Below are 27936 nucleotides of genomic sequence, written 5' to 3' on the forward strand. Positions count from 1 at the left end.
AAAATAAGGTTTTAGTTTGATTGTGTCCAGGAAAGATTTAATGTACGACAAAAAGGTTTCGTATTTGGAATTTGGTAATCTGCTGATAAAACTTACTATCTGCAACACCATGTTACATTAATATTAAAACAACCGATTCTGTGAAATCCTCTTGAACAATGCATCATACATTTCAGGTCAGCTATCAGTGGCGCAGCGCCATCTAGTGGCCTTATTAAGCATGACATTGTTTTATTTTTGAAATATTTTATTATTTTTGTAGGTTTTCTCGTTACATGTAAATGAACATAAACAACTTAAAAAGTAGATTTGAAACTAGGTGCAACATATGAGGAGTTTAATCCCGAACAATTCATCCAGTAAATGAAATGATAAATTACAACTTGGTATTCCAGAAAAGCACAACCTCTACTGAAGTGAATAGAAATGGAACCACCTCTGAATATCTTCTGCTTCTGAATTGTTGAATGTGGAGCTGCGTTAAATTCTACATTGGATATCTGTGGTTTGGATTTAAACCATTCATATACTTAAATGACCTAAAAACAGGAAATAACACATTACAGAAACAACCATAAAAAGGAACCACAACCTTTAAACATTTTAAGCCATGTGGCTGGTTATGACAGATAAAGGTTAGCATTGTTTCAGGAGTATAAAGAGTAAAGTTACAGAAACCTCTGCGTGAACAAAAACAAGTTTTACAAGGGTGACAACAAAAACAGAAATCTAGATCAGCCTGAGACCCTCCCATCTCCACTGAGCTTTTAACAATCGTCATCCAAGTCATATAAAAAAAGAACTGTACAGAAGATGATTTGCGGTCTAAAAAGGTCCTGAAGACATTTAACAGCATCTCTTGCACTTCGCAATTCAAATAACAGATTACCAAAACTCGGCTAAGACTTTTTTGCCAGACCATTTTCTTCCAGACCTCTTTAGCCAAAATTCTTCAGTGTTAAACACCTAAAGTTGTGTCAGTTTTCAGATAGAGGGTGGTTGTTTTACGAGAGGCATAGCAATGTAGGGAATGTGACAAAACAAATGGCCCCTGCATGCTATTTTTTGTTTGCAATGAAATCACATTTTTTTTCCAATGTTTGGTTTTATCAGCCTAGAAAGAAAAGAAAATGGGATTTTCTGAATGTTATCAAAACATGTCCAATCATATTGCAGTCTTGGTGGATGTTCATTGTCTATCCTTAACAGAAAGCCAAAAACAGGCTGGTGTATCGAGCAACATATTTCTGTCCTGGAAGGCTTCAAGCTACACAGTGCACTGTAGAGGAAGAGGAGTAGGAGGAAGAGGATGAAGAGTTGAGGGCTTTTAACCATGGGTGGTGTCATCCTCCACAAAGTCTTTGGCCTGCTCCGCTGTGATCACATCGATGTGACTCACCTAAAACACATGCGTGCACACACAGTTAATGACCAACCTTTGCCTCCCCTCAGCTGTGATATTTCATGTTTTTATAACAGAAATTCAAGAGGACATTTTTCTATTCACCAAGGCAGCTGAGCAGTTAACCACCCTTGCTTACAGGGGAATTGTAAATCTAACCTCACCTAAATTTACAAGAAATATCCCTTGGATGCATTGTAAAATCTGTATCTAAATAAAGTGTAAGTTCAGTGACTGACTTTATTTGGTTAAAAAATAAAAACATATAATATAGCACTGCAGTCTTTACATATGTTATAACCACTTCAGATAACACTAAAAAAACCTACATTTTTTTTCTTGACTCACCTTGTTTCTGAATTTGACTCCGTAGAACTTGTCAGCAGACTCGAGCAACTCGGGCCTGAAGGTGGTGGTGATGAACTGGGCGTGGCCGGCCAGCTCCACGATCATGTCTGCAACAGAGGGACAAACAAAGAGAAAAGAGGGATGAGGACTCTCTTATATTTGCTCAGGCTCTCTCACAAAGAATGGGAAACAATGATAATCTGTTATGAACATCAGTGAAAACGTTCTTTTAAAATCGAGAATAGGTAACCTATTCAACATAAACTGAACCCATGCATTTCAAATCGATCATGTGTCTGACACTATGACAACGAATGTATTAAGACAGATTTTCCTGTGGGCCTGTGTGTGAGAGTGTCAGGATGAATAGAAGTTACTGTTAGGTGTGAATTTGAAACAGTGGACAGAAATGCACAAGGATTTATTTAACCTACAGGGTCAAAACCAGTGCAAACGTCAATTATGCTGGGGACTATGGTAGCATTTTTCCCACTGGTAAACTAAAATCTGGTATAACAATAAGGAGCATTTCAGTACAGTACAGGAGTGCTGATGGATTCTTCAGTTTGATACCTACGAATACGAGTTAGCATGTTCAATGCATTTGAACATTTCTTTTCATGTGCAGCTAAGGCGGAACAATTTGTTCTCAAAACAAAATATTTATAGAGGAGGTGTGGTGTATTCAATCTGTTCATACATACAGTTAGTTAAATCGGTTCATAATACAGCTAGTTACTCTCTGAGGTCATGGAGAGTGCAGCGAAGACGTCGTTCAGGGGCCATATGGTGGGCAGTCGGATGTTGTATAATAACCTCCGAAGTACGTTAGGGGGCCAAGATGAACGGACAGTCAGACACATGTCACTTAGTGAGGCATACAGTGTTACTGATTACCTCCAGGTGAGCACACACACTTTGGACGCGCACATACATTTCTCCTATAAACTGTATGCACAAAGACTGTTCGGGGGGACTTCCACAATTGGCTCTGGGAACCTCGTATTGCCCGTGTTGGTGTATGATACTATGCTGTTGTAATAAACCTTGTTATATACAAGCTGGTGTCTCCGGAGACTTCTTCATCATCTTCACAAACATCGCGGCAAGATATACTTCAGAGGCCAACCAGTCTTTAAGCTCCAATGTTTCAGCTGGTCGTGACAGCTTCAGCACCGGTTTACAACACCGGGCCAGAGGTTTGACGGGATTAAATACAGTGGGGCAAAAAAGTATTTAGTCAGCCACCAATTGTGCAAGTTCTCCCATTTAAAAAGATGAGAGAGGCCTGTAATTTCATCATAGGTACACTTCAACTATGAGAGACAGAATGGGGGAAACAATCCAGAAAATCACATTGTCTGATTTTTAATGAATTAATTGGTAAATTCCTCTGTAAAATAAGTATTTGGTCACCTACAAACAAGCAAGATTTCTGGCTCTCACAGACCTGTAACTTTAAGAGGCTCCTCTGTCCTCCACTCGTTACCTGTATTAATGGCACCTTTTTGAACTCGTTATCAGTATAAAAGACACCTGTCCACAACCTCAAACAGTCATACTCCAAACTCCACTATGGCCAAGACCAAAGAGCTGTCAAAGGAGACCAGAGACAAAATTGTAGACCTGCACCAGGCTGGGAAAACTGAATCTGCAATAGGTAAGCAGCTTGGTGTGAAGAAATCAACTGTGGGAGCAATTATTAGAAAATGGAAGACATACAAGACCACTGCTAATCTCCCTCGATCTGGGGCTCCACGCAAGATCTCACCCCGTGGGGTCAAAATGATCACAAGAACGGTGAGCAAAAATGCCAGACCACACGGGGGGACCTAGTGAATGACCTGCAGAGAGCTGGGACCAAAGTAACAGAGGCTACCATCAGTAACACACTACGCCGCCAGGGACTTAAATCCTGCAGTTCCAGACGTGTCCCCCTGCTTAAGCCAGTACATGTCCAGGCCCGTCTGAAGTTTGCTAGAGGGCATTTGGATGATCCAGAAGAGGATTGGGAGAATGTCATATGGTCAGATGAAACCAAAATAGAACTTTTTGGTAAAAACTCAACTCGTCGTGTTTGGAGGAGAAAGAATGCAGAGTTGCATCCAAAGAACACCATACCTACTCTGAAGCATGGGGGTGGAAACATCATGCTTTGGGGCTGTTTTTCTGCAAAGGGACCAGGACGACTGATCCGTGTAAAGGAAAGAATGAATGGGGCCATGTATCGTGAGATTTTGAGTGAAAACCTCCTTCCATCAGCAAGGGCACTGAAGATGAAGCGTGGCTTGGTCTTTCAGCATGACAATGATCCCAAACACACCGCCAGGGCAACGAAGGAGTGGCTTCGTAAGAAGCATTTCAAGGTCCTGGAGTGGCCTAGCCAGTCTCCAGATCTCAACCCCATAGAAAATCTTTGGAGGGAGTTGAAAGTCCTGTGTTGCCCAGCGACAGCCCCAAAACATCACTGCTTTAGAGGAGATCTGCATGGAGGAATGGGCCAAAATACCAGCAACAGTGTGTGAAAACCTTGTGAAGACTTACAGAAAACGTTTGACCTCTGTCATTCGCCAACAAAGGGTATATAACAAAGTATTGAGATGAACTTTTGTTATTGACCAAATACTTATTTTCCACAATCATTTGAAAATAAATTCTTTAAAAATCCTACAATGTGATTTTCTGGATTTTCTTTTCTCATTCTGTCTCTCATAGTTGAAGTGTACCTATGATAAAAATTACAGGCCTCTCTCATCTTTTTAAATGGGAGAACTTGCACAATTGGTGGCTGACTCAATACTTTTTTGCCCCACTGTATATGTATGAGATTTACTTAATTCCCTCACAGCTCCAGAAAAAATTAAGAGACCACTGCACATTTTTCTTTAATCTTTTTCTCTACATGTATGGCAGCTATTCCAGTGTATGTTGAATTCCAACATAGAAACATTGTCAGTAGTTTATAGAAAAAAGTAAGAAGAAAATGATAATGCTGAAGTGGTCTCTTAACTTTTACCGCGGCTGTATGTTTACTTCCGCGTTACCTGAGACAGCCTTCCTGTGCTGGGCGTCGAGGGCCTGGTCGATCTCATCGAACAGGTAGAATGGAGCGGGGTCGCACTTCTGGATGGCAAAGATCAGGGCCAGAGCCACAAGAGACTTCTGACCTCCAGACAGCTGCTGCATCTCTCTCATCTCCCCCTGCTTCCCTGTGAACGACACCTGCAACAGAGAGGGGGTTTTAGACCCAGACGTGAAAAAGCAGACACTTGGTCGTTTCATTTAATCCTTATTATTACAATTCTCTGATAAGACACATGAGCCGACAGATAACGGAACACTTCTGCGGGGTTATGGGAGATTTGAAAATGATACAGTTGAAATTATAGTGAAAAGATGTGGCTATTTTAAGAGTTATCGTGATAAAAAGTCTTTGATATTCATCAATTTTCTTAAAAAAGCAAAAACATTTTGTGTAAAACATGAATAAGAGAATCGTCTCTTTTACCCTGATGCCGACTCCGGTGAACTGGTCCACTGAAGGAACGCTGCTCTGGGAGCCGGAGCCCCTCTCACTGTCTCCCCCGCCCTCACCCTCGTCCTGAGACTGGCTGCCTTCAGCATCACCCTTCTTCATCACCAGTGTAGCTTTGCCTCCGGGCACCAGCTTCTGGAAAACCTCACTGAAGTTCTTCGACACCTGAGGGAGAGAAAGCGTGGCAAGAAGAGGAACAAAGGGAGTATTAGCCACATCAGAGAGTAAGCTGTTGGACTGTGAACTTATGTATTAGATAGAATATCTGATCTGAAGTAACAACACATTTCATTTGAACTGCTTTCCTGTTGGAATTGTACTGTGCTTTATTGTCATGCTTTCATTCAGTACTGTAACAGCTCAAATTCTCAGTTTTTCCATTTGAAATCTCAATCCATCTCCGAAAGGCTTATGGCCTGTCAACACAATACAGTATTTATAGTCTTTATATACTATGCATATCTAAAAAGTCTAAAAATAACCGTTTTAGTTGTGCCTGTATCACTGTTATACGACACTGCATTTTAAATCTCTGCATCTATATAGGAGACCGAAACTGAGAGCCACAAATTATGAAACATTGGTCTTATAGAAACCAAAATGTTGAATTATAATTTAATCATTGAACGGTGTGTAAAATATTAAATATATATGTTAATTAATTGTGATCCACACATGCAGATAAACGAGCCAGCTGATTGTCCCAGTGATTGCCTCAGCTGGTATAAAAGAAGAGTTCATTTTGGTTGTGAAGCCATACGTGTTTTTGATCGCTGTGCTGCAGAGAAATTGTGAGTTCAAGTTGCTTGAACAGTCTTCATCATCGTCTGGTAAGAGCCTTTGACAAAGTGTGACTTCAAGGGCCATATATTATAAATACACTGGATTGCTTTGACTTTGGTATATTATGTCATAGGGCCAATGTCAGCTACAACCAAGCGGATTAGAAAACATGCAACCTGGGAACAGCGCCGTACCTGTTTGAAGGTGAGCTGGATGGCCTCGTACTTGCGCAGCTCCAGGACGTTCATGAGCTCCATGATGGATTTGTGGCCGCGCTCCAACTCGTCCTGGCGCTTGATGAGCTTTTCCTTCTGCTCAGAGAAGTTCACAAACTGATCCAGAGCTTTCTTGTTGACGTGGCTGTACTTCTTCAGCTCTGTGTTGCACTGCTCCAGTTTACGGAACAACTGTTGGGGAGGAAAGGAAGAAAAGATGAATCATCAATACCCAACAGGTGAAAACCGCACTTGTTTCCATAGCCTTGAAGGATTCGAAATGTTTTCATTTTACACAGTTCAGACATATGTTCTGAGAAATGTAATGCATGTTTAAAAATACTTGGAATCATAATTCTTTTCATGAATGATCATTTTGACTGTTTTTGTTTTTGCACTGCCTGAACGTCTTGTACAAAATGATTTCATTAAATGGGAGATTTTTCCAGCCCAAAACATGCAAACACAAGTCTGCTCTCAACCTGTGTATCATCAGCTCTGGAACTTCTTGCAAAGTTAAAGACTGTGTCGTATGCACAGGAGCCTGCATTGAAAACCATGAGTTGACTTTAACAGGGATATAAATTCAAATCCATTTCTCAGTCCAGCATTCCAAAGCATGCTGCCAGATTCTTTTCATATCTCTAGATGACATGACCTGATTAGGAGCCAGCTTAGCCTGGATCCAGAGTGACACACACTTTACAAACTCTCCAACTATAAACTCATCCGTCTGAACCACTAATGACTGAAGGAACGCGAGCGAGTGCCATTATTACTTGGCCCCCTCGTCCACTTGTGCAATCAAAAGCACCATCTTTCCTTGGAGCAGAGTCCTGTGAAGAGCGATTCATTATACGGAGTGTTCATGAGAAAGTGTGAGGCTATTTTCAGCATTGTCAACGAGGGGAGGTCTCACACACACACACACACAAGATGCAGCCAATTCCTCTCAGCTCTGTCTCCCAGAGGCAGCTGGCTGAAAATAAATCAAAGACAGAACACTAACTAATATCTGAGTCACTGCTGAGTGGGAGTGGGAGTGGGAGTGTGTGTGTGTGTGTGTGTGTGTGTGTGTGTGTGTGTGTGTGTGTGTGTGTGTGTGTGTGTGTGTGTGTGTGTGTGTGTGTGTGTGTGTGTGTGTGTGTTGTGCACACTCAGGCTTGTTGCAGGTATTAAGAAAGCTGACCTTCAGTAGGTCTTCATGTTTATTGTTAGTGTTGCCATTATTATGTCTTCAGTGTGGATGAGCAGTCTAACAGCGTGGGACTGGCTTTCGAAACGTCTGGCTCTCTAATAGTTTTCTTTCGTAGCAGCATAAAGTGTACAAAGCACTTTCTTTGATGTGTTGAACTGTGTTTCAAACAGACTGTAACATTGAGCCAGGAGTGTTGACGTTCTTAAAAGTTAACCTTCTGATGTAAACGTTATTGATGTTTAAACAGAACAAATGGTTTTGTTACAGTAGTAAAACAGCATGAAGGCAGACAATTTAAATACTTTGCTTATACATTTTATTACATTAGTGTCAAATTATTTTTAGGTTTTTTTAAAGATTTTCATAGTCTGCACCTGTTGGGTTTATTTAGGCTTGTCAGCCATCTGTGAATCCATTTGAACGACTCCTGGTGATTTACAGATACATTTGTCAGATTTCTTTACTTTAACTTAACATATCCACCTGATTTGTCCATCTTAGCCTGCCTCATCATCTCTAGATTAACTGTGGGAGGTATTTTTGCACAGAACAAGACTGCGTATGTCACAGCTTATAGATCCACATTACACAATAACACTCCAGCAGCACAGATCTGAATGCTGTTGATAAATAGAACTTAAAAGACACAAAGTGTGTGTGCGTGTGCGCGCGTGCGTGCGTGTGTACCTGCTTGAGTGTGAGGGTCTGGTACTTCTCGAAGGCCTCCTGAGGCAGCGAGCCGAGCTCTCGGATCTTCTTCATGCACTCCTCTTTCTTCTTGAGCAGCATGCCCTGCCTGTTGGTCATCTTCTCCAGCTCCTTGGTGTCGTGGTTGATGGCGTCGTTCTGGTCCTTCTCGATGTTCTTCCAGCGCTCCATGCTCTTTATGTGGTCCTTGATCTCAATCTCGATCTTGTCAACCAAAGTATCCAGATCTGGGGAAGAGACGTTGGATGAGGCGGTGCAATAGAAGTGAGGCATCAGAGCAGAAACAGGAGCCAAGTCCCTGGCTCAGTCACAGGCTTTGTTTTGTTTTATCAAGTTATCTGAAAGGAACTTTAACAAAGCAGACTGTAAAGGAACAATAAAGTCAGAGTTTCATGTTTAATTCAGCAGCCAAAATAACTCAATTCAACTTTATATTGTTTATCAAAAACCTACTAATGTGGATGCTAACTTTCTTAAAAGAGACAAAAGAGAACTGAATCATGAATGGAAAACTGACAGCTAGGAACAAAGGCTTCAAAAATAAAGCCTACTTAAGAAGAGGTCGTGCTGTGAATATGTATTTAATTGGTTATTGACAATGCTTAAATATGAATCCATGCAAATTAATTCTTTTCAGGATTACTGCCTTCCATCAACCTCATCTGAGTCACAGCAGTTATTCATCAGCCAGGCTGTCTCTGGAGCAGCTTTTTATCCACAATACGCGTCCATCACATCACAGCAAACCTCACCATCTGCTGGTGGTGGCATCCTATTGAAGATAGCGTTGAATTTCTCAATTTAAACTCCCCATTGACAGCCTATTTCGGGCTCAATAGAGCACCTTGGTAGCTTATAAAAATACCCTCTTCCATATGGCTATCAAGTAATGACGAGTACTCCATTAAAAACGCTGCTTACATCAATTATTCTGTCCAGATATTTTTACTCGCCTTTAGTCAGGTATTATTGTAAATGTCATCCTGAGGGGAAAGGGTTTTAGATGGTTCAGCTTTTTGTTACAAGCTGGCTTGAAATGCAAGGCTCTGCTCGCGCTCCCCGTGCTGTATCTCTGGTGCTCACCTTCTGATCGTGACAGAGTCTCTTTGACACGTTTGTTGATGCCGTCCAGCTCAGAGGTGGTGGCTGTGAGCACGGTGCCTCCCTCAGTCTCTCGCAGCTCGTTCAGCTCCTGTGCCAATGCACATCAAAAAGAGGGTCATTCAAATTCAATCACCTCTCTCGTGACCTGTAACAACTACAGCCTTAAATCCAGCACTCTTCATTTACATTACCTGAATACAATGTAAAGACCTTATAGAATTACAGACAGCTTTAGTTATGCATAAAGCAAAAACAACAATACTACCAGAAAATATACAGTGGGGCAAAAAAGTATTTAGTCAGTCACCAATTGTGCAAGTACTCCCATTTAAAAAGATGAGAGAGGCCTGTAATTTTTATCATAGGTATACCTCAACTATGAGAGACAGAATGAGAAAAATAAATCCAGAAAATCACATTGTAGGATTTTTAATGAATTTATTTCAAATGATTGTGGAAAATAAGTATTTGGTCAGTAACAAAAGTTCATCTCAATACTTTGTTATATACCCTTTGTTGGCAATGACAGAGGTCAAACGTTTTCTGTAAGTCTTCACAAGGTTTCCACACACTGTTGCTGGTATTTTGGCCCATTCCTCCATGCAGATCTCCTCTAAAGCAGTGATGTTTTGGGGCTGTCGGTGTGCAACACGGACTTTCAACTCCCTCCAAAGATTTTCTATGGGGTTGAGATCTGGACACTGGCTAGGCCACTCCAGGACCTTGAAATGCTTCTTACGAAGCCACTCCTTCGTTGCCCTGGCGGTGTGTTTGGGATCATTGTCATGCTGAAAGACCCAGCCACGCTTCATCTTCAGTGCCCTTGCTGATGGAAGGAGGTTTTCACTCAAAATCTCACGATACATGGCCCCATTCATTCTTTCCTTTCCACGGATCAGTCGTCCTGGTCCCTTTGCAGAAAAACAGCCCCAAAGCATGATTTTTCCACCCCCATGCTTCACAGTAGGTATGGTGTTCTTTGGATGCAACTCTGCATTCTTTCTCCTCCAAACACGACGAGTTGAGTTTTTACCAAAAAGTTCTATTTTGGTTTCATCTGACCATATGACATTCTCCCAATCCTCTTCTGGATCATCCAAATGCCCTCTAGCAAACTTCAGACGGGCCTGGACATGTACTGGCTTAAGCAGGGGGACACGTGTGGAACTGCAGGATTTAAGTCCCTGGCGGCGTAGTGTGTTACTGATGGTAGCCTCTGTTACTTTGGTCCCAGCTCTCTGCAGGTCATTCACTAGGTCCCCCCGTGTGGTTCTGGGATTTTTGCTCACCGTTCTTGTGATCATTTTGACCCCACGGGGTGAGATCTTGCGTGGAGCCCCAGATCGAGGGAGATTAGCAGTGGTCTTGTATGTCTTCCATTTTCTAATAATTGCTCCCACAGTTGATTTCTTCACACCAAGCTGCTTACCTATTGCAGATTCAGTTTTCCCAGCCTGGTGCAGGTCTACAATTTTGTCTCTGGTCTCCTTTGACAGCTCTTTGGTCTTGGCCATAGTGGAGTTTGGAGTATGACTGTTTGAGGTTGTGGACAGGTGTCTTTTATACTGATAACGAGTTCAAAAAGGTGCCATTAATACAGGTAACGAGTGGAGGGCAGAGGAGCCTCTTAAAGAAGAAGTTACAGGTCTGTGAGAGCCAGAAATCTTGCTTGTTTGTAGGTGACCAAATACTTATTTTACCGAGGAATTTATAATTAATTCATTAAAAATCCTACAATGTGATTTCCTGGATTTTTTTTTCTCATTCTGTCTCTCATAGTTGAGGTATACCTATGATAAAAATTACAGGCCTCTCTCATCTTTTTAAATGGGAGAACTTGCACAATTGGTGGCTGACTAAATACTTTTTTGCCCCACTGTACAAAACTAATTTGTTTTAATCTCAGAGGATGAGTAACACAGGAGAACATTTTAAGCATCAGTACTACTCTAAAGCAGATGTGTGTCTCTGTAGTTGGTGTAAAAAGGTGGTTTTGTTTGACGAATGATTTAGAAAGGGCTGTATTAACATTTTTAAGTTTAAGAAAATGGTAAATCAGACCATATGAAGTAGATTTTTGATTGTATTCTGGTTTTGTGTTTCTGTATGCATTTGTAAGCAACTGTGACTGACACAATATTGCTTTTATGGTTATTTCATTTTTTAGTCATTTGTTTTTAAGCAGGAGCAAGTAAAAAGAGATGTTCTTCTCCCTGCTCCTTTCCACCATGTGCTATAAAATGTGTGTTAAGTGTACATGTTTTATTTTGTAAAGTGTACATGTTTCGTTTTAAAATATCTGCCATGTGTGGAATAAATAAACAGCTAACAGCTGAAAACACAAACCTCGATCTTGCTGGTTATGCAAGAAATAATGTATTTTTATTCAAGGAATAACAAAGTAACACAACTGCGGTTATACATGAATCTTTCTATACGCTGTAGAATAAAGACCCTGCATGCAGAGCCAGCCTGAGACGTGTTTAGGGCAGAGTTAAAGAGACAGCGTACCTGCTCCACTTGGTCAAGGCGCTTCCGTAAGTTCTCGTTGAGATACGTTTCCACTCTGGTCATTATGCCCTCCAGCTTAATCCTCTCGTTCAACAACTGTCTGTTGTCCTGTGGGGGGGAGATGGGACAACACACACAATACAAAAGGGTTACTCTTCGCCAAGTGCAGACAAACAAGATGTTTAATTGACTGAATTTATTTGACTGGGCTTATTAACACATGAATACTACTGTGATATATTACACATATATTTCAGAAGGACAATATAACACAAGCACACGTGTAATGTGTGGGCCATATTCCAAATAGGCCCACACATTAAAAATAGACAACAGGCTTTAGTTTGGACCCCTCTGGTCTCCGGTAATGCTTCACCAACAATATGCCCGACAGAGTAAATCAGCGATTACTGTAGAAGCCAACATGGAAGGCTCCGTGCTGCGGGGGCGAGGTTCTTGCGCAACGAAAGGTGAGAGCTGAGAGCAGCTGGCAGTAAGATAGTGAGGGGGGGGGGCTGGATCACAGGACCCTCCCACACACAGATTGCTGCTTTCACCTCACTCAGGTCATGTGAACACGCTGGCAGGAGGCGGAGAGGGAGAGGACTGAGGAACACCTACCTGTCGGCGGTCTCTCTGTACCACATAGAGGGGGAGATGTGTGTGCATCTTCTTTTGTGCTGTTCTGAAGGTTTCTGATCCAAATGATCGCCAAGTCTCTTATAATAATATTACTAATAAAATCAATTTATAAATGAGAAGCCTATTTTCTTTTCTCCAGTCTGCTTCACAATATTTCTTAAATTTCCACATTACAAAGACGAAACCAGACACAGAAATCCATGTAACTTGCAGCTATTCACAAATGTCCTGCGCACAACAGCCCCATGATCACACGTGTCTGTCGTGTGTTGCTGCTGACCTGCTGAAGCTGGCGGATCTCGTCGTTGAGGTCATCGACGCGCCTCTGGTCCTCCAGGCTGAGCTGAGAGAGCAGGTCTGTGCCCAGCTCGGCCTTCAGTGACTCCCTAGTGGACTCCATGGCGTGGAGGCTGGCCTCCAGACTCTGCAGGCTGCGTTGCTGAAGAGGAAGTAAGAGTCGGACATCAGTGGAGGGCACAGAAAGACTGTGGGCTGGGAGCAGGCTGAACCGTATTCACAGTTGATGCAATAGAATGAATAGTTTTTAATCAGATTTAACTCTGGGCTTTTATGCAAGTTTAAACTATAATATCGTAACAACTTCAGTATGTGATCACCTTGGGCATGAAGGTCTTCTCTGACTGCTGCCTCTTCTCCTTCAGCATCTTCATCTCGGACAGGATACTGTCTCTGGACGCCTTAAACTTCCTCTGCTGGGTCTCGATCTGCTGCATCTGGTTCATCAGCTGGTCGATCTCATTGTTGATACGTGAAGGCAGCGATTAAGGAAGTATAAGCCAATGTTTAACCAAACTAGCATTTTCTCTCAGTAGTCACTCAATGAGGAAACTCAAGTTGACTCAAACGTCTTTATTCTTCTTATAGTTGTTTTTCCAACCTTATGTGACCCGATGTCTACACACCACAGCTGCTTTAATGGCTTGTGTTGCAAAGCCCAGACTTGTGAGTAGAATCAATTATATCTGCCCAATATCACAAATCAGTCTGAAGAGACTCTACACTCTTCCCGACAACATGATAGGGAAAAACCCTTAAAAGCAGAGTTTTTACAATTATCTTTTCAAACACTTGCACTGCTCTAACATCATATTGTCCTTCCCTCAGGAATAATGCATTATGAACAAAAATAAAAAATAAAACAAAGGGCCTTTTGGAAAAGAAAATATATGGTAACAGGGCAGCTGGCTTGTAGGGCTTTCAGTGCAACTCAGAGTGCTCCGATAACTCAATGTACCTTCAGAGGGGAGACTGTGATCGGTGATGTCAAGGCAGAGGATTAAGGATGTCACTTAATTATTCTAATGAACAGACAGGCTTATTGATCACTGGGACTACATTATGGGCCTTTTAGGTTTAACAGGACTCAATAAACACTGAGGCCAATCAATCCTCCGAGTTAAGAAGAGTCGCCTGGAGAAGATGAAAGGTAATGGATGCTTTAAGGTCATCCGATCATGTCTATGAATGGGAACAGCTGAAATCAGGTCACTGATCGACCTGAAGTCATTTACGTATTTATAAAAAAAAGGCATGAATCACTGGGATGAACTCTCATGAATAAAATATAAATCAGGTCCAGCTCACATAATCAATTTGATACGAGCCCAGAGCACTGGCTGCGTACTTCCACAGCAATGTGGGGCTGAAGGAACAACGAAAGATCAACTTTAAAAGTGATTGGTGATGTGCATCAGCGTACTCTTATGCGTATCGACAGAGCAGAGGTGGGGATTTGAACAACAGGTGGCCTTTAAATAATGGATCTGTCTCTGACTCACCGCTGCAGGAGTGAAGGCTTAGCGCCATGCCATAGGCTCAGTCATCCCCTGCCTACTCACACACACGCAATCAGCAGGTGCGCACCTTAACACGTACGCAGGGCTGTCTGCGGGTGAGAATCTACACAGGTGCGCAAACACACACATTATCACACCGGGGGGAAGTGACCATATCCATAAACATAGCATACATGCAGACCTAAATACCCCCCGATGCGCCCGTTTTTGCTTTTTATCCGCCGCCCAGAAGTGAGTCATGGCTCTGGCCGATATGTCCCAACATGCACTAATCCCTGTTGACCTGCTCAGACCCTCGCACGGCACCAGGCTCCTGCTAGCAGAAGTTGCTCCACAACCTGGATAGATTAAATCAACATTTAAAAATAGAGCCGCGCACTAATTCAGGGGTGTTGTATTTCTTTCAAAATAGCTCTTAAAAGGCTCCTTTAGGATGAAGAGGTGCATATATATATATATTAAAACAGATCTTTATCATCAGAAGATGACTGTGTGAAGGCTGGCTTTTTTAAGACCGATATATCTTTTTCCAACACACTTGTTATATATTGACTGTTCACGACTACGATGCTTCCTCCTCCATTGCTCCAAGGCCGAGTGCAGAATGCCAATACCACCAGTGCCTACGGTTTGTCACAGCACCAAGCTAAAGCTGTCCTTAAAATAAACGTACACACATTACGGTCTGATCTTCCTGTGGGCATTAATGATGTAACGATGAGCTATAATTCAAAGGATATGTTCGATGTTCCTGCGCAGGTTCTCATTGAGCTTGGCCTCCAGCTCCCCCAGCTCCTCCTCCGCCTTCCTCATGTCTTTCTGCAGCTCCAGGCGAGACTTCCTGGTGTCGTAGTAACCTCCTGTCAGAGCTCCGCGGTGGCTCACCTGGTCACCTGGAAGGTCGGAACACAATGTACAACAAATAAGAGATGGTCTACAGTAACTGAAAATACAACGACGTATAGTCCCTAGAAAACTGAATACTCAGTGCACCAGAGGCAAAGCACATGTCTATTATGGGTATTTTTAAACTGCAGGTGTAATATATACAGTATCAATTTAATCTGGAGGTTTGATAGTCCAAATAACAGCTCAGACTTGTTCTACAGGATACATTTGCACACAGGGCTTTTGGAGAGGAGGTTTACCACCATAGGATTGGCTCATTACGGAGTACAAACACAAGTATTAGCTATGTTCTCTGACATATTACTGATGCTGTCCATATAAATAATAATTCAGGGCTCTAAGTTACAAAATCCCAAAGTGATAAAGTGAAAAACCTACCAAATAATGCTAATACTGACCTATATCACAAAATAAATAGTTTTCCTGTTTGTTGCAGACATTTTTTTGTGTTGCTACCGTCTTACTTCATATACTTGAATCACTGTGTGCTGCATGTCAGCTTACCCTCCAGAGTAATACAGTCCATGGTGAAGGCTCGGGCCAGCTGGGTTGAGACTTCCATGCTGCGGCAGATCAGAGTCTTCCCGAACACGTGCTTGAAGGCCTTGTCGAAGGTGTTGCTGTAGCGCAGCTTGCTGATCATGGGAATAGCATCCTTAAGGGGCAGAAACACACAAAGTCATCAAATAAAAACTGTTTCCAATTGTAACAAGTGGAATATTGTTTGGGGTAATTTTGGAAAACAAGCTAGCTCATCATGGCCTTTTATCCCAAAGTGGACAAAGAATAAATCCATATTTGTTTCACCTTAAGTTGGCTTAATGACTGCTGTTTCTCTTTCCTTGATTGTTTAATTATAATTATAAGCTGTCAGGGTCCATATCTACTGCCTACAGGACCAGATGTCACTTAAATGTGTTCTTACGTTGGTCTCTGGGTAGGCCGTGTCCCTGACATCCAGCTTGGTCAGGGGCAGGAAGGTGACTTCTCCAGGCAGGTTCATTTTGTTGAACTCCATCAGTATTTTGGTGCTGACCTCGTCAGTCTCCACAATGTGATAGAACAGCCTGGAAAACAAGAGAGCATGTAGACAGGCCATCGGAGATTAAAAATCAAGGCTGCGTCATTGCAAACAATCAACAAATATCTGCAGAAGAATTCAATGTACAAAATATACACAAACAGAGGGTATTATGCGACACCTTGTTGATGGGGACGTGTTTTATTGATAATAACACAGTAAGCAAGCCATTCAAATGTACATAACCTGACTCACCTGGTTCCAGCAGTCACCTCGACACAGGTGTAAAAGGCAGGCTCACACTCAAAGTTATTCATGACGATGCCATGGTAACCATTGATGACATGCTGGTTGATACCCTTGCGACGGAAATGCTCAAGGACTTTGCTGATGCTGTCGCTGCCGTTCAGAATAGCCTGGAGGACCGCAAGAGAAAGAGGGAAAATGAATTTTGTAATAACCTCAAGACTAACGTACACAAATATTAAATAAATATTAATGTTACAATTAACACAAGATAAAACATGAATTCCTATTTTCAATGTTCTCATTAAAACTGTTGATTCTCCAAAGCAGCCATGATCGCTTTTTCTAAAGAATAAAATGTGTCACTTTTTAAAACAGATACACACCGTGCCCAGAGGAACATATAAAACCTGAGCTGCATGCTGGGAAGATTCAAATATGCCAATGCTGAAAACAGAAAGAGATCTCTGTACTTTCCTGATATTGTGCTTCATCATTAACTCTACAGCGTAAACATAACAGGTGAAAAAAACAACAATGGAGAGAGTCCGTTCTGCTCGGAGAGGATGAGTCAGCCGGGCCGATGAAAGCAAAATGAAGGCAGGACATTTGTCCATGAAGCTACAAACAGCCTCCTTTCATCTCTGCAGACATTATTTGAAGTGATATTTGATTGATGCATCTGCCCAGAGGAAACGACCAGCGGTTACTGGATGCGGCAGCGAGGAGTGAGTCATGTGTAGATTTAGCAGGCTATGATAAGGGGCCATTGGCGGGGCCGATGAATGATTCCACTTGATAAAACCTGTCCTGACAACTGGCTGAGTCACAAAGTGAGTCCTTCACTGTGTTCAGGTGGGCTCATATGGAAAGGGGGGCACTTTCTCACTTGGGGTTTGATTTATTTGTATTTCCCCGTTTCCTCTGCTGCAGTACTCTGGCTAGTTAGTGAATGTATGAAGGTTTAAAAATGTGAGCGGCAGGCATCTGACAGACATTGCCTGTGTGTGCGCTGTCATATGGCTCTATTTGTCTTAAATGTGAATCCTCTGATAAGTATTCGCCACTTCTCTGTCTCACACAGCAGAGAAATCTTTCACTTTTGGAAGGGAGGAAGCATTAGGAGCCCCGTCGGCGGCTTAAGCAAATCAATAATCATGCAGTCTTGTACAGAGACACGGTACCTTGCCGGTGGCCGCTCGGAGGAGCTGCTGCTTCTTCTCCAGGTCTTCTCGTTTGGCGGCCAGGGCCTGCTGCTCTGCGTTCTCCTCGCGCCACAGGTAGCTGGACGGACACAGAAGTCACACACTGTTACGCTTATGTCACAAGACCGAAAAACTGAATGCAGCCATGGTACCAACAGACAGAAAGGCAGTCACTTTAAAATGTAGATGTATGTACGCAGTATAAGGTTAAATATACGGTGCCTCATTCTAGCTAAATAATCACATTTCAAATGATTGAAAACAATAAAAATGCCAAAACCTTTCCCTCTTGTTTTTATTGCAGTAATGCTTTTGTCATTTGTTGATATTTTTAGATGATGCTTGCAGCTGTGATATCAAAGCGGTCATTATGCTGCCTTTTCACCAGCACACCTACACAATGGATCACAGCGAACTGGAGGGCGAATTCAGAATGGGACACAAACATATTCATGAAATCTGTTTCATTTAGTCCAGCTGTTGAGCACCTGTTATTTGTTTATTGGATTTTAAATAGAAAAAAAACTCCTAACATATGTTTTTTAGCTTAAATTAAAAGACACAATTTGTTTTGAGAGTGTCGTCTAAATGAATAGTCGGAGGCTTCAATGGAGACACTCAGTTTGTCGTGTTTCAGGAAGCAGCTGTCTGGAGCAAATATTCACTTCTAACCAACAACACAATTCATCCAGCCTTGAAGACTTTTTTAAAGCAGAAAGGTGTCTCGCAGCCTGACATATCATCCTCACTGTTTTATAAATAAACCACATTGTTTAACTTCACAGAGAGAGCTTGATGACATTCACAGCAGACAATACTCTGCTGTGTAGCTAAAGGTTGGCAGAAACCGCACATTGGCTCAAAAAGAAGGCTGAATAATTCAAACTCTCAGCTTAAGACGCAGGAATGACTCATTCAAAGACACATTAACACCAAGTGATGCTATACCTTGTGTAACAGCACCCAAAATATATTTTAAAAAGCGTGAGGACAAGACAAGTTCGAGCTTTAAAATGCATTCCAAGATGTGAGGTCCAACAGAGAGACGGGGGTAAAGTTCTTACTTTCTTTCGCTCTGCAGCTCATCCTTCCTGTTCTTCACCTCATAATATTTTTTGTCCAGTTCCTCAACGCGGGTCTTCACCTCATTAAGATCTTGATCGAGTTTCTAAAGAGAAAAAGATGAAAGTTGTTCAGAGAGTTAACAATCAATAAGTAGCATTAAAAAAGGATTCTACAGGAGACAATGTGATGGAGCGGCGCAGGGATGACGTGTTTTTGGAGGCCGGCCCAGAAGTAAGCTGCGCATGGGTTCCCTCGACAAAAAAAGCAATGGGATTTCTCCATAGGATTTTGGAATATTGTACAAAATAAGATCTGTGGAAACGAACCGGTTTGATAAATGCACGTTTTGTTCAGCCGGATAATCCCCACGTCCACCCTACTGTTATCATTTTCAAATCATAAATCTAATCGGCAGAAGCAAAATGCTAACGTTATGCTATAAACGAACTACAGACGAGTACAGCAGGGTCGCACAACTTTAACGCCAACTTAAGATCCTTTCAACTGACTTTCGCGCGCTTGCATATTTTAAACAGAGCTTTTCCTTTTAGCCACACTGAATTTAACTACAAGTCATGGCTGTTTCAATAAGCAGTCTGATATCGTTTTATAAAGACGACAAAAAGAGTTTAGGGTTTACGCTGTTTGGCCGTTATGACGTACAACGTCCTCGACAACTTCTGTAGTCCTATTCAGCCACTTTTCAGACACGTAAACTCTTCAATAATCACCAGCTGGGGGGGGGGGGGTCACTGCTGATGCATTTAATGTTGTAGAAGATATTGTGATCCGTCTCTTAAATTTGTGTCAGCCACAGACCTTATTTCGAGCTATTTTACAAAATCCTACAGAGAAATCCCAATGACCGACCCGGGTTTTAGGACTCGTTCCTGCATTTTCACTTCAAATTAAGAACCATAACAGCAACCTGATGGGCAGCCTACCAGATGCAGTTTACATGTAGATTAAAATGTTCTCTCTCCATTATTTTAGTGTTACAATTGTGTAAAATGATCTTAATTGGCAAATGAATACTGTAGTTAAAAATGTGTTTTGTTGGGACAGTGACTTTTGATGTGTGAAATTCTCAGAGGATTCTTGAGATATTGCCTTTAAAGAACGGTGCGTGGGAATGAAAATGTACTGCCACAGCTGTCGTGGAGGCGTATGAAGAAATGAACAGGGTATGTCTTTGTAATTGTCTTGAGAATGAATGAACATACAGTGTACTGCTCGAGGTTCTTCTCCTTGTTGGTCTCCGTGTCCTCCAGGTCTTTGTGGATGGCTGCGATCTGCCTCTTTTTGTCGTTTATGGCCTGGTCCAGAGACTTCAGCTCCTTCTTGATCCACTTGTCCCTCTCCTCCTTGGAGGTGAACTGGCTGCCTCGGCCCTGCTTGGCGTACAGGTCTGTCCTCTCCTGGGTAGCCTGGGCCAGTCTGCAGGGGGGCAAAGATAGTAAAACAGTTCACAAAAGTTCACACAGGAGCCATCTATTCATGTCCTAACAAACTGTGCATGCAGATCAAAGTCAACAACCTCTTCGAACAGTTATAGATTTAAAATTCCTCATTTATCCACACGTGTGCCTTCTCATTCACTAATTCACAGCCATGTAACACAGGGACTGCTGAATGAAATGTGCTGAATATAATTGACCACATATAAAAAGGTGTGTTGGATCGATTATATCAATATTGTGATACACGAGAAAATGCCTCTGATTTTAGATTCGTAATATGGAACGTTTTTTTTCAGGTTTTAAAGGCTGCATAAGAGTCAAGTTGAGTCATTTTCTGAATTTACCGGACTGTTCTAGAAGTTCTATCTATCATTTGCCTTACCTTGCTAAATTAATAAAATCACCATTGCTTATGATTATTCCAAATGATCATAGTTAAAATAGTTTGTGAAAGAATTAAGTCTACCCTACAATATTGTTGCAATAGCGATATTGAAAGGACTCGATCAAAAATATTATGTTAATTGATTTTCTTCTCGTCACACCCACACTGGATAACAAATGTTCGTCGCACATTTGCATCAAACTACTTTGCAGGAGAGTTTACATATCATGTGCCTTTCGATCTCTTGATATTCAAATGTTTTCGAGAGTGACTGACTCATGGCGTGATGCCTGACCAGTAGCCGCCGGAGGAGCCGTGGCTGAGAGTGAGTCATCCCTACCTGGATATGCCCCGCTCCTCTTTCTCCTTAACCATGTTGAATTTGGGTTCAGTCTCCTGCAGCTCTTTTTGCTTCTCCTCGATTTTCTCCAGCAGCTTCTGACGTTCCTTCAGCAGGCGTTTCTAAAAGAGCAGGAACGTCATTTAAAAAAGAAAAAAAGCGGATGTATTTATTTTCATATTTTATCTATACACTACATTTTCTCCTGCCACTGTATCAATCCGTTTCTGCACAAAAAAAGGTTCTGCACATATTTCGTTAAAAAATAAATACAAAACATTTGAAAGAACATCACATGCTGCTCACGTAATGTTCATATTGGGTCAAAGGTGTGTATCCAGTGTAGGGCTGTGCAATTTAATCGATCCTGCGATATATATCGATATTTTGTTTCCCGAGAAAGTATCGATATTTCAGCCGCGAGTATCGATACATTAAGTCCCATTCAAATCCCCCGTGTTCCGCCTGGCACTCTGCTCGCTGCCCATTACGTCAGCCAGCCGCTAGTGTCGCTGTAGAGCATTTCTAGATACACAGATCTAGTGTGTCTTCTTCTCGCGGTGAGTGCGAAGCCGTTCAGGAGAATGGCGGCGGACATTAACCCAGCACCTCCGCGCTTAAAAGCAGATGTGTGGGAGCACTTCGGGTTTAAAAAGAAGAAGGAAAGTGACAAATTAGATAAAACTATTGCGGTTTGCAAGCTGTGTCACACAAACGTGAAATACTCTGGAAATACCACTAACCTACGAACCCACCTACAACGTCACCACCCGGACAAGGTAATGCTAACTGAGGAACTCAAGAAGCTGCGGCCACCTGCTGCACCTTTTAATTGTCCATTGTGATACTGCACTTTATGTACTTATGTTTCAAAGGCTTGTAAGCTACAGTTTGCACTGTTTTAATAAATGAAACAAATTTTCTCACCACATATTTTGATTCATTTTGTCCAGCATTTGCAAGCTGTAGACTCTCTGTCTAGTCAGAGCCATATATTGTGTAATTGATGCTTTCAGTTTTCAGTTGAATTAATTCAATCCAAGTCAATGGAACACTCACCAAAGATGTCACCAAAATCACACTGTCCCTTTAAAATCTTTCAGAAAATGATGTAAGTGTATCGAATCGTATCGAATCGTATCGTTGGCTGAATATCGTCATATATATCGTATCGTGAGATTAGTGTATCGCTACAGCCCTAATCCAGTGTGTAGATTTGGTGTTATTGACATGCATTACATTTATAGCAGAGATAAAATGAGGAATGAAAATAGCTTCAAAAGTCCCATTTAATTACAACCTAATTTGGACACAAGCAACATCCAAAAATAATAAGAGGTAGAGTAAAATGAGAGAGGGGTAGCAATAATGATTTTAAAAGAAAATCCATCTTTAAACGAATGATCAACTATGGTTCTTAGCTTCACCTGCATCTCCCTGATAATTATTTGACAATGGGCAGTGACGGGGGGGGGGGGTTTTCATCTCACAGGTACGAAACCTCTACTTTCCCATAACGGCGCCTCAGACACATGTAGTGACGCAGTTCTGCTTCCCCTGCTCTGCATTTGGCTCCAGTAGGTTTTGGCTGCTGCACTGCCAGCCGTAGCCAGGTGGGCTTCGTCCAGCCAGCAGCCCGCATGCTTCCCGGGACTCATCATGGGTCACACACAGAGCGCCAATAAAGCCGTTATGCATGATTATCCTCTCTCTGACACACACACACACACACACACACACACACACACACACACACACACACACACACACACACACACACACACACACACACACACACACACACACACACACACACACACACACACACACACACACACACACACACACAGAGAGAGAGAGAGAGAGATTCATGCCAGCTCTGTACACACAGCCTCCTGCCAGGGATGATGTAAAGTGGAGCCGATGGCAAACAGTCCGTGCACAGGCTGGAGCTTCCTCTGTTTCGGTTCTCAATTTTCCCCTCTATTAGACCGGCAAACGTTCTTTTCAAAGATTCAGCACTAAAACCGTCAACTACATACATGATTTATGATTAGCTGATGAACTGGCGACGAAAGGAAATTCACCAGGAACAGTTTGGTAATAAATCATTCATAAAGTGAAGCCTCTTTTTTTGGCATTCTCCAATTGGGACTTTCTTTTTTAGGTGTCTTTTGGGATCTGATCAGCTAACTTTTTTTCAATTAAACATTAAAAACAAACTGTTCTATTATAAAATAATTATATTTGTGAGTGCAGCGCTGCTCTTTCCAACTTTTTTCTACCCACTACGATGATTAAGGGGTTGTAAAATGATGATGGTGCAGGGGAAGGGGTGGGGTTTGGTATTGCTGGTGCAGTGTCACGTGGGCAGAGTGACGCAGATGGGAGGCTTCCGTACCCTCTGTTCGCTGTTGCCTGCCAGCTCGTCCTGCAGGTCCTTGGTCTTCAGCTCGAGCTTGGTCCTCTGCTTGATCTGCTCCTGGCGCTCGGCCCCGAGCTGCTCTCGCTCCTCCTTCATGGCAGAGATCTTGGACTTCAGCTCTCGCACGACACGCTCCGTTTCCTACAGAAAGGGAGCCAGAGGGAAAAAAAGGCTGTGAGATTCAATTCAAAAGCAGAATTAAAAAACACTTACTTTATCTTAAGTGATTTATTTACGACACAATTTTTTAGTAAGACCACATACTAAAGGAGATTTGGATACATAAGTCCTATAAAAGTTTTATGATACACAATTTAACATTCAGTTATTTGGTGGCAGGCATTCTGCTTACAATAGGACATACCACATACACTAGATTACAGATATAAATGTTTTATTTTTTCCATTAGTTACAAAACATGCGTTGCATAGTGAGCTGGTAGATAATCAGGACAATCCTAATCTTCTTAGAATATCAAATAAAGTTTTGAATAAATCATGATTTTATGGATGTTTAATATCCTCAATTTCACCATGTGATTTTGGGGATGTCACTAGATTTTGTGAATCCTCTTTCAGAGATAATGCTGTGATGAGAGTAACCAAATCTATTTCAATCCCTGTTAAGCCCAGATATTAATACTTCCACAGTGAAACTCCTTACCTCTACTTTGTCCCGGGCATCTTGCTGAGCATCGCGCAGCTGTCTGGATTTGTCTCCACAGGTCTCTCTCTTGCTGGAAAGCTTGGGAGAAAAAAAGACATATAGAAGCTTTACACAACAGTGGACACAACTCAATTTAATTGGGGCACAGAGTCAATTCTTTATTTAATTTGTGGTTAAACATGGATGTTTATGTACTTGTTAACTTTCAAATAGCTTTATATCTGCCATCAAAAAGGTTATAACAAGGGTAAGATTCATATTCTGTATAATTTTGTGTACATGTCATATTCCGAAGAATGGGCAGTGATCATTTCCCTCCATAGCACCAAAACAGCTGTTAAATACAACAAAGTGTTATTTGGTTCTCTTGAGTTGGTTACCTCATCCAGCTTGGCGCGAGTCTCGTTGAGCTCCTGGTTGTAGATGGTGTACTCCAGGGCTCTTCTCATCTTGTCCCACTTCTGATACTGAGCCAGCTCCTCCTTCTCATCCTCCAGGGTGTGCAGACGCTCCTCGATGTACTTCAATAGCTCATTGATCTTCTCTCGCTTCCCCTCTGAAGAACACATGAGATAGTTCTTTTGAAAAAACAGGTAAATCACTAGTAAGTGGGACTGGGTTTTATTTTGGTTATTTAGGTTCCATGATTCAAGAAATTCTTAAAACGATTTTCTACAATACCGTGGGGCTCTAGACTAAAGCATCCTGTAGAATTAAAATCCACAAGGATGCAGTAAAAACATGATCTACTGTATTCTGTTTTTAACAATGCTACAAAAGCTTGTAGGAGAAGAGCTAGTCAAAGTTAGCTGTTAGCATCCAGTAAAGATCAATCATTGATCGATTATATGACATGTTCAAGCTCTATTTACTCAAAATTGGCACTGTGCCAAGGTACATTTTAACCCTATCGTGATGTTTTTTTAAAAATGTGGATCTAAAATAGTGTCATTTCTCTGGTACAGGTATTGACTACCAATAGCTGGAACAGTAACAATGGCAATCTATGAGACAATGCTGTTAAAGAAATGTACCTGTCTCCTTCATGAGAGAAATACTCTCCTCTTTGCGCTCATCATACACGCGTGTTCCCGCCACCTCTCTCAGCAGCTTCAGACGCTGGGAGTCCGGAGCTGTGGCCATTTGGTTGATCTGTATTAAAACATTGCAATGATGCGTGAGATGAAACACACTTCTGTGAAATGTAGGGCCAAGACTTTCTTGCATGGAATCTTTTAATTCTTCATATATTTGTCCTTTTGTAAACTAATCCTTAAATAGGCTGATTTTGAACAGGCCGAGCTATTCAGTTTATCACAGCACTCTTTCCTTACGGCCCAGCTTAAATACTGCTCTGCATTATACAACAGCGAAAAATAAACTTTAGTCTTGTGCGAGTTTTCGTCTGCCCACTCCTCACCTTTCCCTGCTTGACGATGTAGTAGGGGTTGCTGCGAGAGAAGCCGGCACTCTCCAGAAGGTTCATGACGTCGTTCTTACTGCAACAATAACAATCAAACAAGTGATTATACATGTATTCGTAAAGTTGTTATTTCCTGTGAAAAAATTAACCGTCCATCCCCTGCAATACTTACGTCACCATCTTCTTGTCTAAGAAGTACTGGTCCTTCTTCGCGCCAATGACACGGCGGAGGGAGACTTCCTCTTTGTCGATCTGAAGGGAGACACAGTTATCACAGTTGAAGAGGACAATCACACACACCCGCAGATCTGGCCGTTTATGTAACAGTATTGCCAGGCTTTGGATTTCTAGAGAAGTGCAAACATCCGGCATTCATCGTCAGAATAATAAGCACTGTGTGTACTGGAGGCACTGGGACAACAATCACTGGACACAGCAATCATCAACAATTGAGGAACAGCTCAGTATGAACTCAACAACATATTATAGTGATGATGAATTACTTCCACTAGGAGCCTGGACTAAAGATGTTGCTTAAAGGAGATGTCAATAAATTGTATTATTGGTACAAATGCAGGTTTTAATAGGTTTAAGTTCCCCTCTCTTATGGTATGCACATTTGGTCAATCCCGACACCATGCCAACAAACCAGTACACCTGTTGCTTTAGCTTCAACTTTGAAAAACAACCAATTATTTATCACATACACAGAGAGGACGGGTATTTGTTGAGAGGCTTACTGAAAGGCTTCAAGTTTATCAGCTTGGAAAGAATAAATTGGTTTGTCTAGGACTACAGTAATAGGATCAGTATAACATGTTTGCAATTCCTACCGGAAGCCGGTTGTCAGAGTTGTCAAATATAATCTCCACAAAAGCCGAAATGACACGAGGACCAGTTCCCTCCTACAGTGAAAGAGGAGGAAAAACATAATGATTCAATGTTAATCATAAGCCTTGTATGTTCAAATGTTTTCCATGTTCTCCAACAAAACTTATTATTTCAACAAAAATGCAACTAATCCCATCAGAATGTTTTGTAATCCTCCAGTCATTAGAAAGTTCCACAAGCTTTTGTCAGCGTAAGTATGGCTAACAAGCATTTTGTAAACAACCACAGGGTCCCAGGAGTTTCTGACAGATTCCAAACTTACGTGGAGCAGGGCCAGGCGCTGTTCAGGTCGCAGGTGGCTGAACTCATCACTGAGCACAAACTGGATGGCTAAGAAAGCAGACCAAAGCCAAAGATTTAGACAACAAAAACAACTACACAGAATAGAATAATGTTTGACTGTTGTAATAGTCAAAAAAATAATGAAGAAATACATACCATAGAAAAAGTTACTTTTTCCTGATCCATTTCTTCCCACTGTAAACGGACAAACAACATAAGATGAGTAGTGACATAATGTACACAGCTACCAACATGAGACTTGGCACACCAAATATGCCTTCATTCAGAGTACACCACAATCGTATTTTTTGAGAAAACAAGGTATAGTACAACAACATTACTTGAAAAGTAAAGTTGTGCAAATACTCACCGATGACATTGTGTTTTGGGCTGAAAGGATCCACCACAGTCTGGTCCCTGTAACTTCGGAACCCCTGGATGATGACCTGCACAAGAACCCAGAGAACACCGTGAGCAGAACGTTAACCACCCACACTGTAGCTACACAAAGATTGTGACATGACTTTAGGTGTAAGGCATGAACTACTCCTAAAAGCAACACTATTACGGCTTGGTAGTTCCGAAATTAGTCAGACTCCACATGTGTAACTGAAGTGCTCAGCGGAGCATCACAGTAAGCGGGGCAACATGATTTGCAGGGCCTAGTCTGACGGCTACTGTATGGGTCAGTTTTCATTCAAGGATTTTGACGGGTTGATTAGCTTGCTAACAATATTACCCATACATTTGACAGCCACGATATAATCAAAGCAGACATTTGCATATAAATAATAAGATAGCATTATTGTGTCGTACAAAGATTATAGTGAAGCGAAAAATCCGCTAACGCACCGGTTAGCATGTAGCGTTAGCTTAGCATCCCGGAAAGTGGGACGGGCAATTCAACTAAACATTAATCCACTTTGCAGTTGATAGCATAAGCAAGCATAGCTTCATAGCCATGCAATCATATTGACGTTAAAGTGTGTGCAAAACCTCGGTTTCCCAAGAACAACCGTTGGTTGGAATTACGTATGGATGGTGAAAGTCGACAACACGCAGAAGTCTGGTGTCGTTATCTTACCTGTTTGATGTACATGGCTGTCTGAACAAGGCGGCCCCTTGGCTTATTACGGAGATAAGATCCCTCCGCACGTAGCTGGAGAAGCCGGGAAGTTAATAACCCAAATCTAACAAATTATTAGAAATTGATGCATTCAAAATTGGTTAAACACTGGCGAAGAGAATAACATGGAAAATGGCGGCGGGGGCGGGATAGGATGGTTCATACCATTATGTGAAAACAGGGTTGTAGCAATAAAAGTAATATATAAGAACGAGTGGCGGTGTCATA

General features: G+C 41.8%; 1 protein-coding gene across 1 annotated transcript; it reads right to left on the reverse strand.

Moving 5' to 3' along the window:
- Positions 1-31: 31 nt before the first annotated feature.
- smc3 (structural maintenance of chromosomes 3) lies at positions 32-27844 on the reverse strand. Its single transcript, XM_063884019.1, has 29 exons — positions 27667-27844; positions 26953-27028; positions 26739-26777; positions 26563-26630; positions 26243-26314; positions 25582-25661; positions 25407-25485; positions 25021-25138; positions 24367-24542; positions 23984-24064; positions 23296-23460; positions 20895-21016; positions 19933-20146; positions 18709-18812; positions 17624-17723; positions 16449-16609; positions 16098-16239; positions 15677-15827; positions 15004-15156; positions 13064-13215; positions 12727-12885; positions 11805-11912; positions 9273-9381; positions 8169-8416; positions 6263-6475; positions 5259-5450; positions 4795-4972; positions 1751-1857; positions 32-1399 (listed from the first exon to the last, which is right to left on the reverse strand). Exons 1-29 carry the CDS (start codon positions 27679-27681, stop codon positions 1328-1330), a joined length of 3654 nt encoding a protein of 1217 aa, XP_063740089.1. The 5' UTR covers positions 27682-27844; the 3' UTR covers positions 32-1327.
- Positions 27845-27936: the final 92 nt, after the last annotated feature.

The sequence above is a fragment of the Eleginops maclovinus genome, chromosome 5, assembly GCF_036324505.1.
Source record: "Eleginops maclovinus isolate JMC-PN-2008 ecotype Puerto Natales chromosome 5, JC_Emac_rtc_rv5, whole genome shotgun sequence".
In the NCBI taxonomy this organism is placed as follows: Eukaryota; Metazoa; Chordata; class Actinopteri; order Perciformes; family Eleginopidae; genus Eleginops; species Eleginops maclovinus.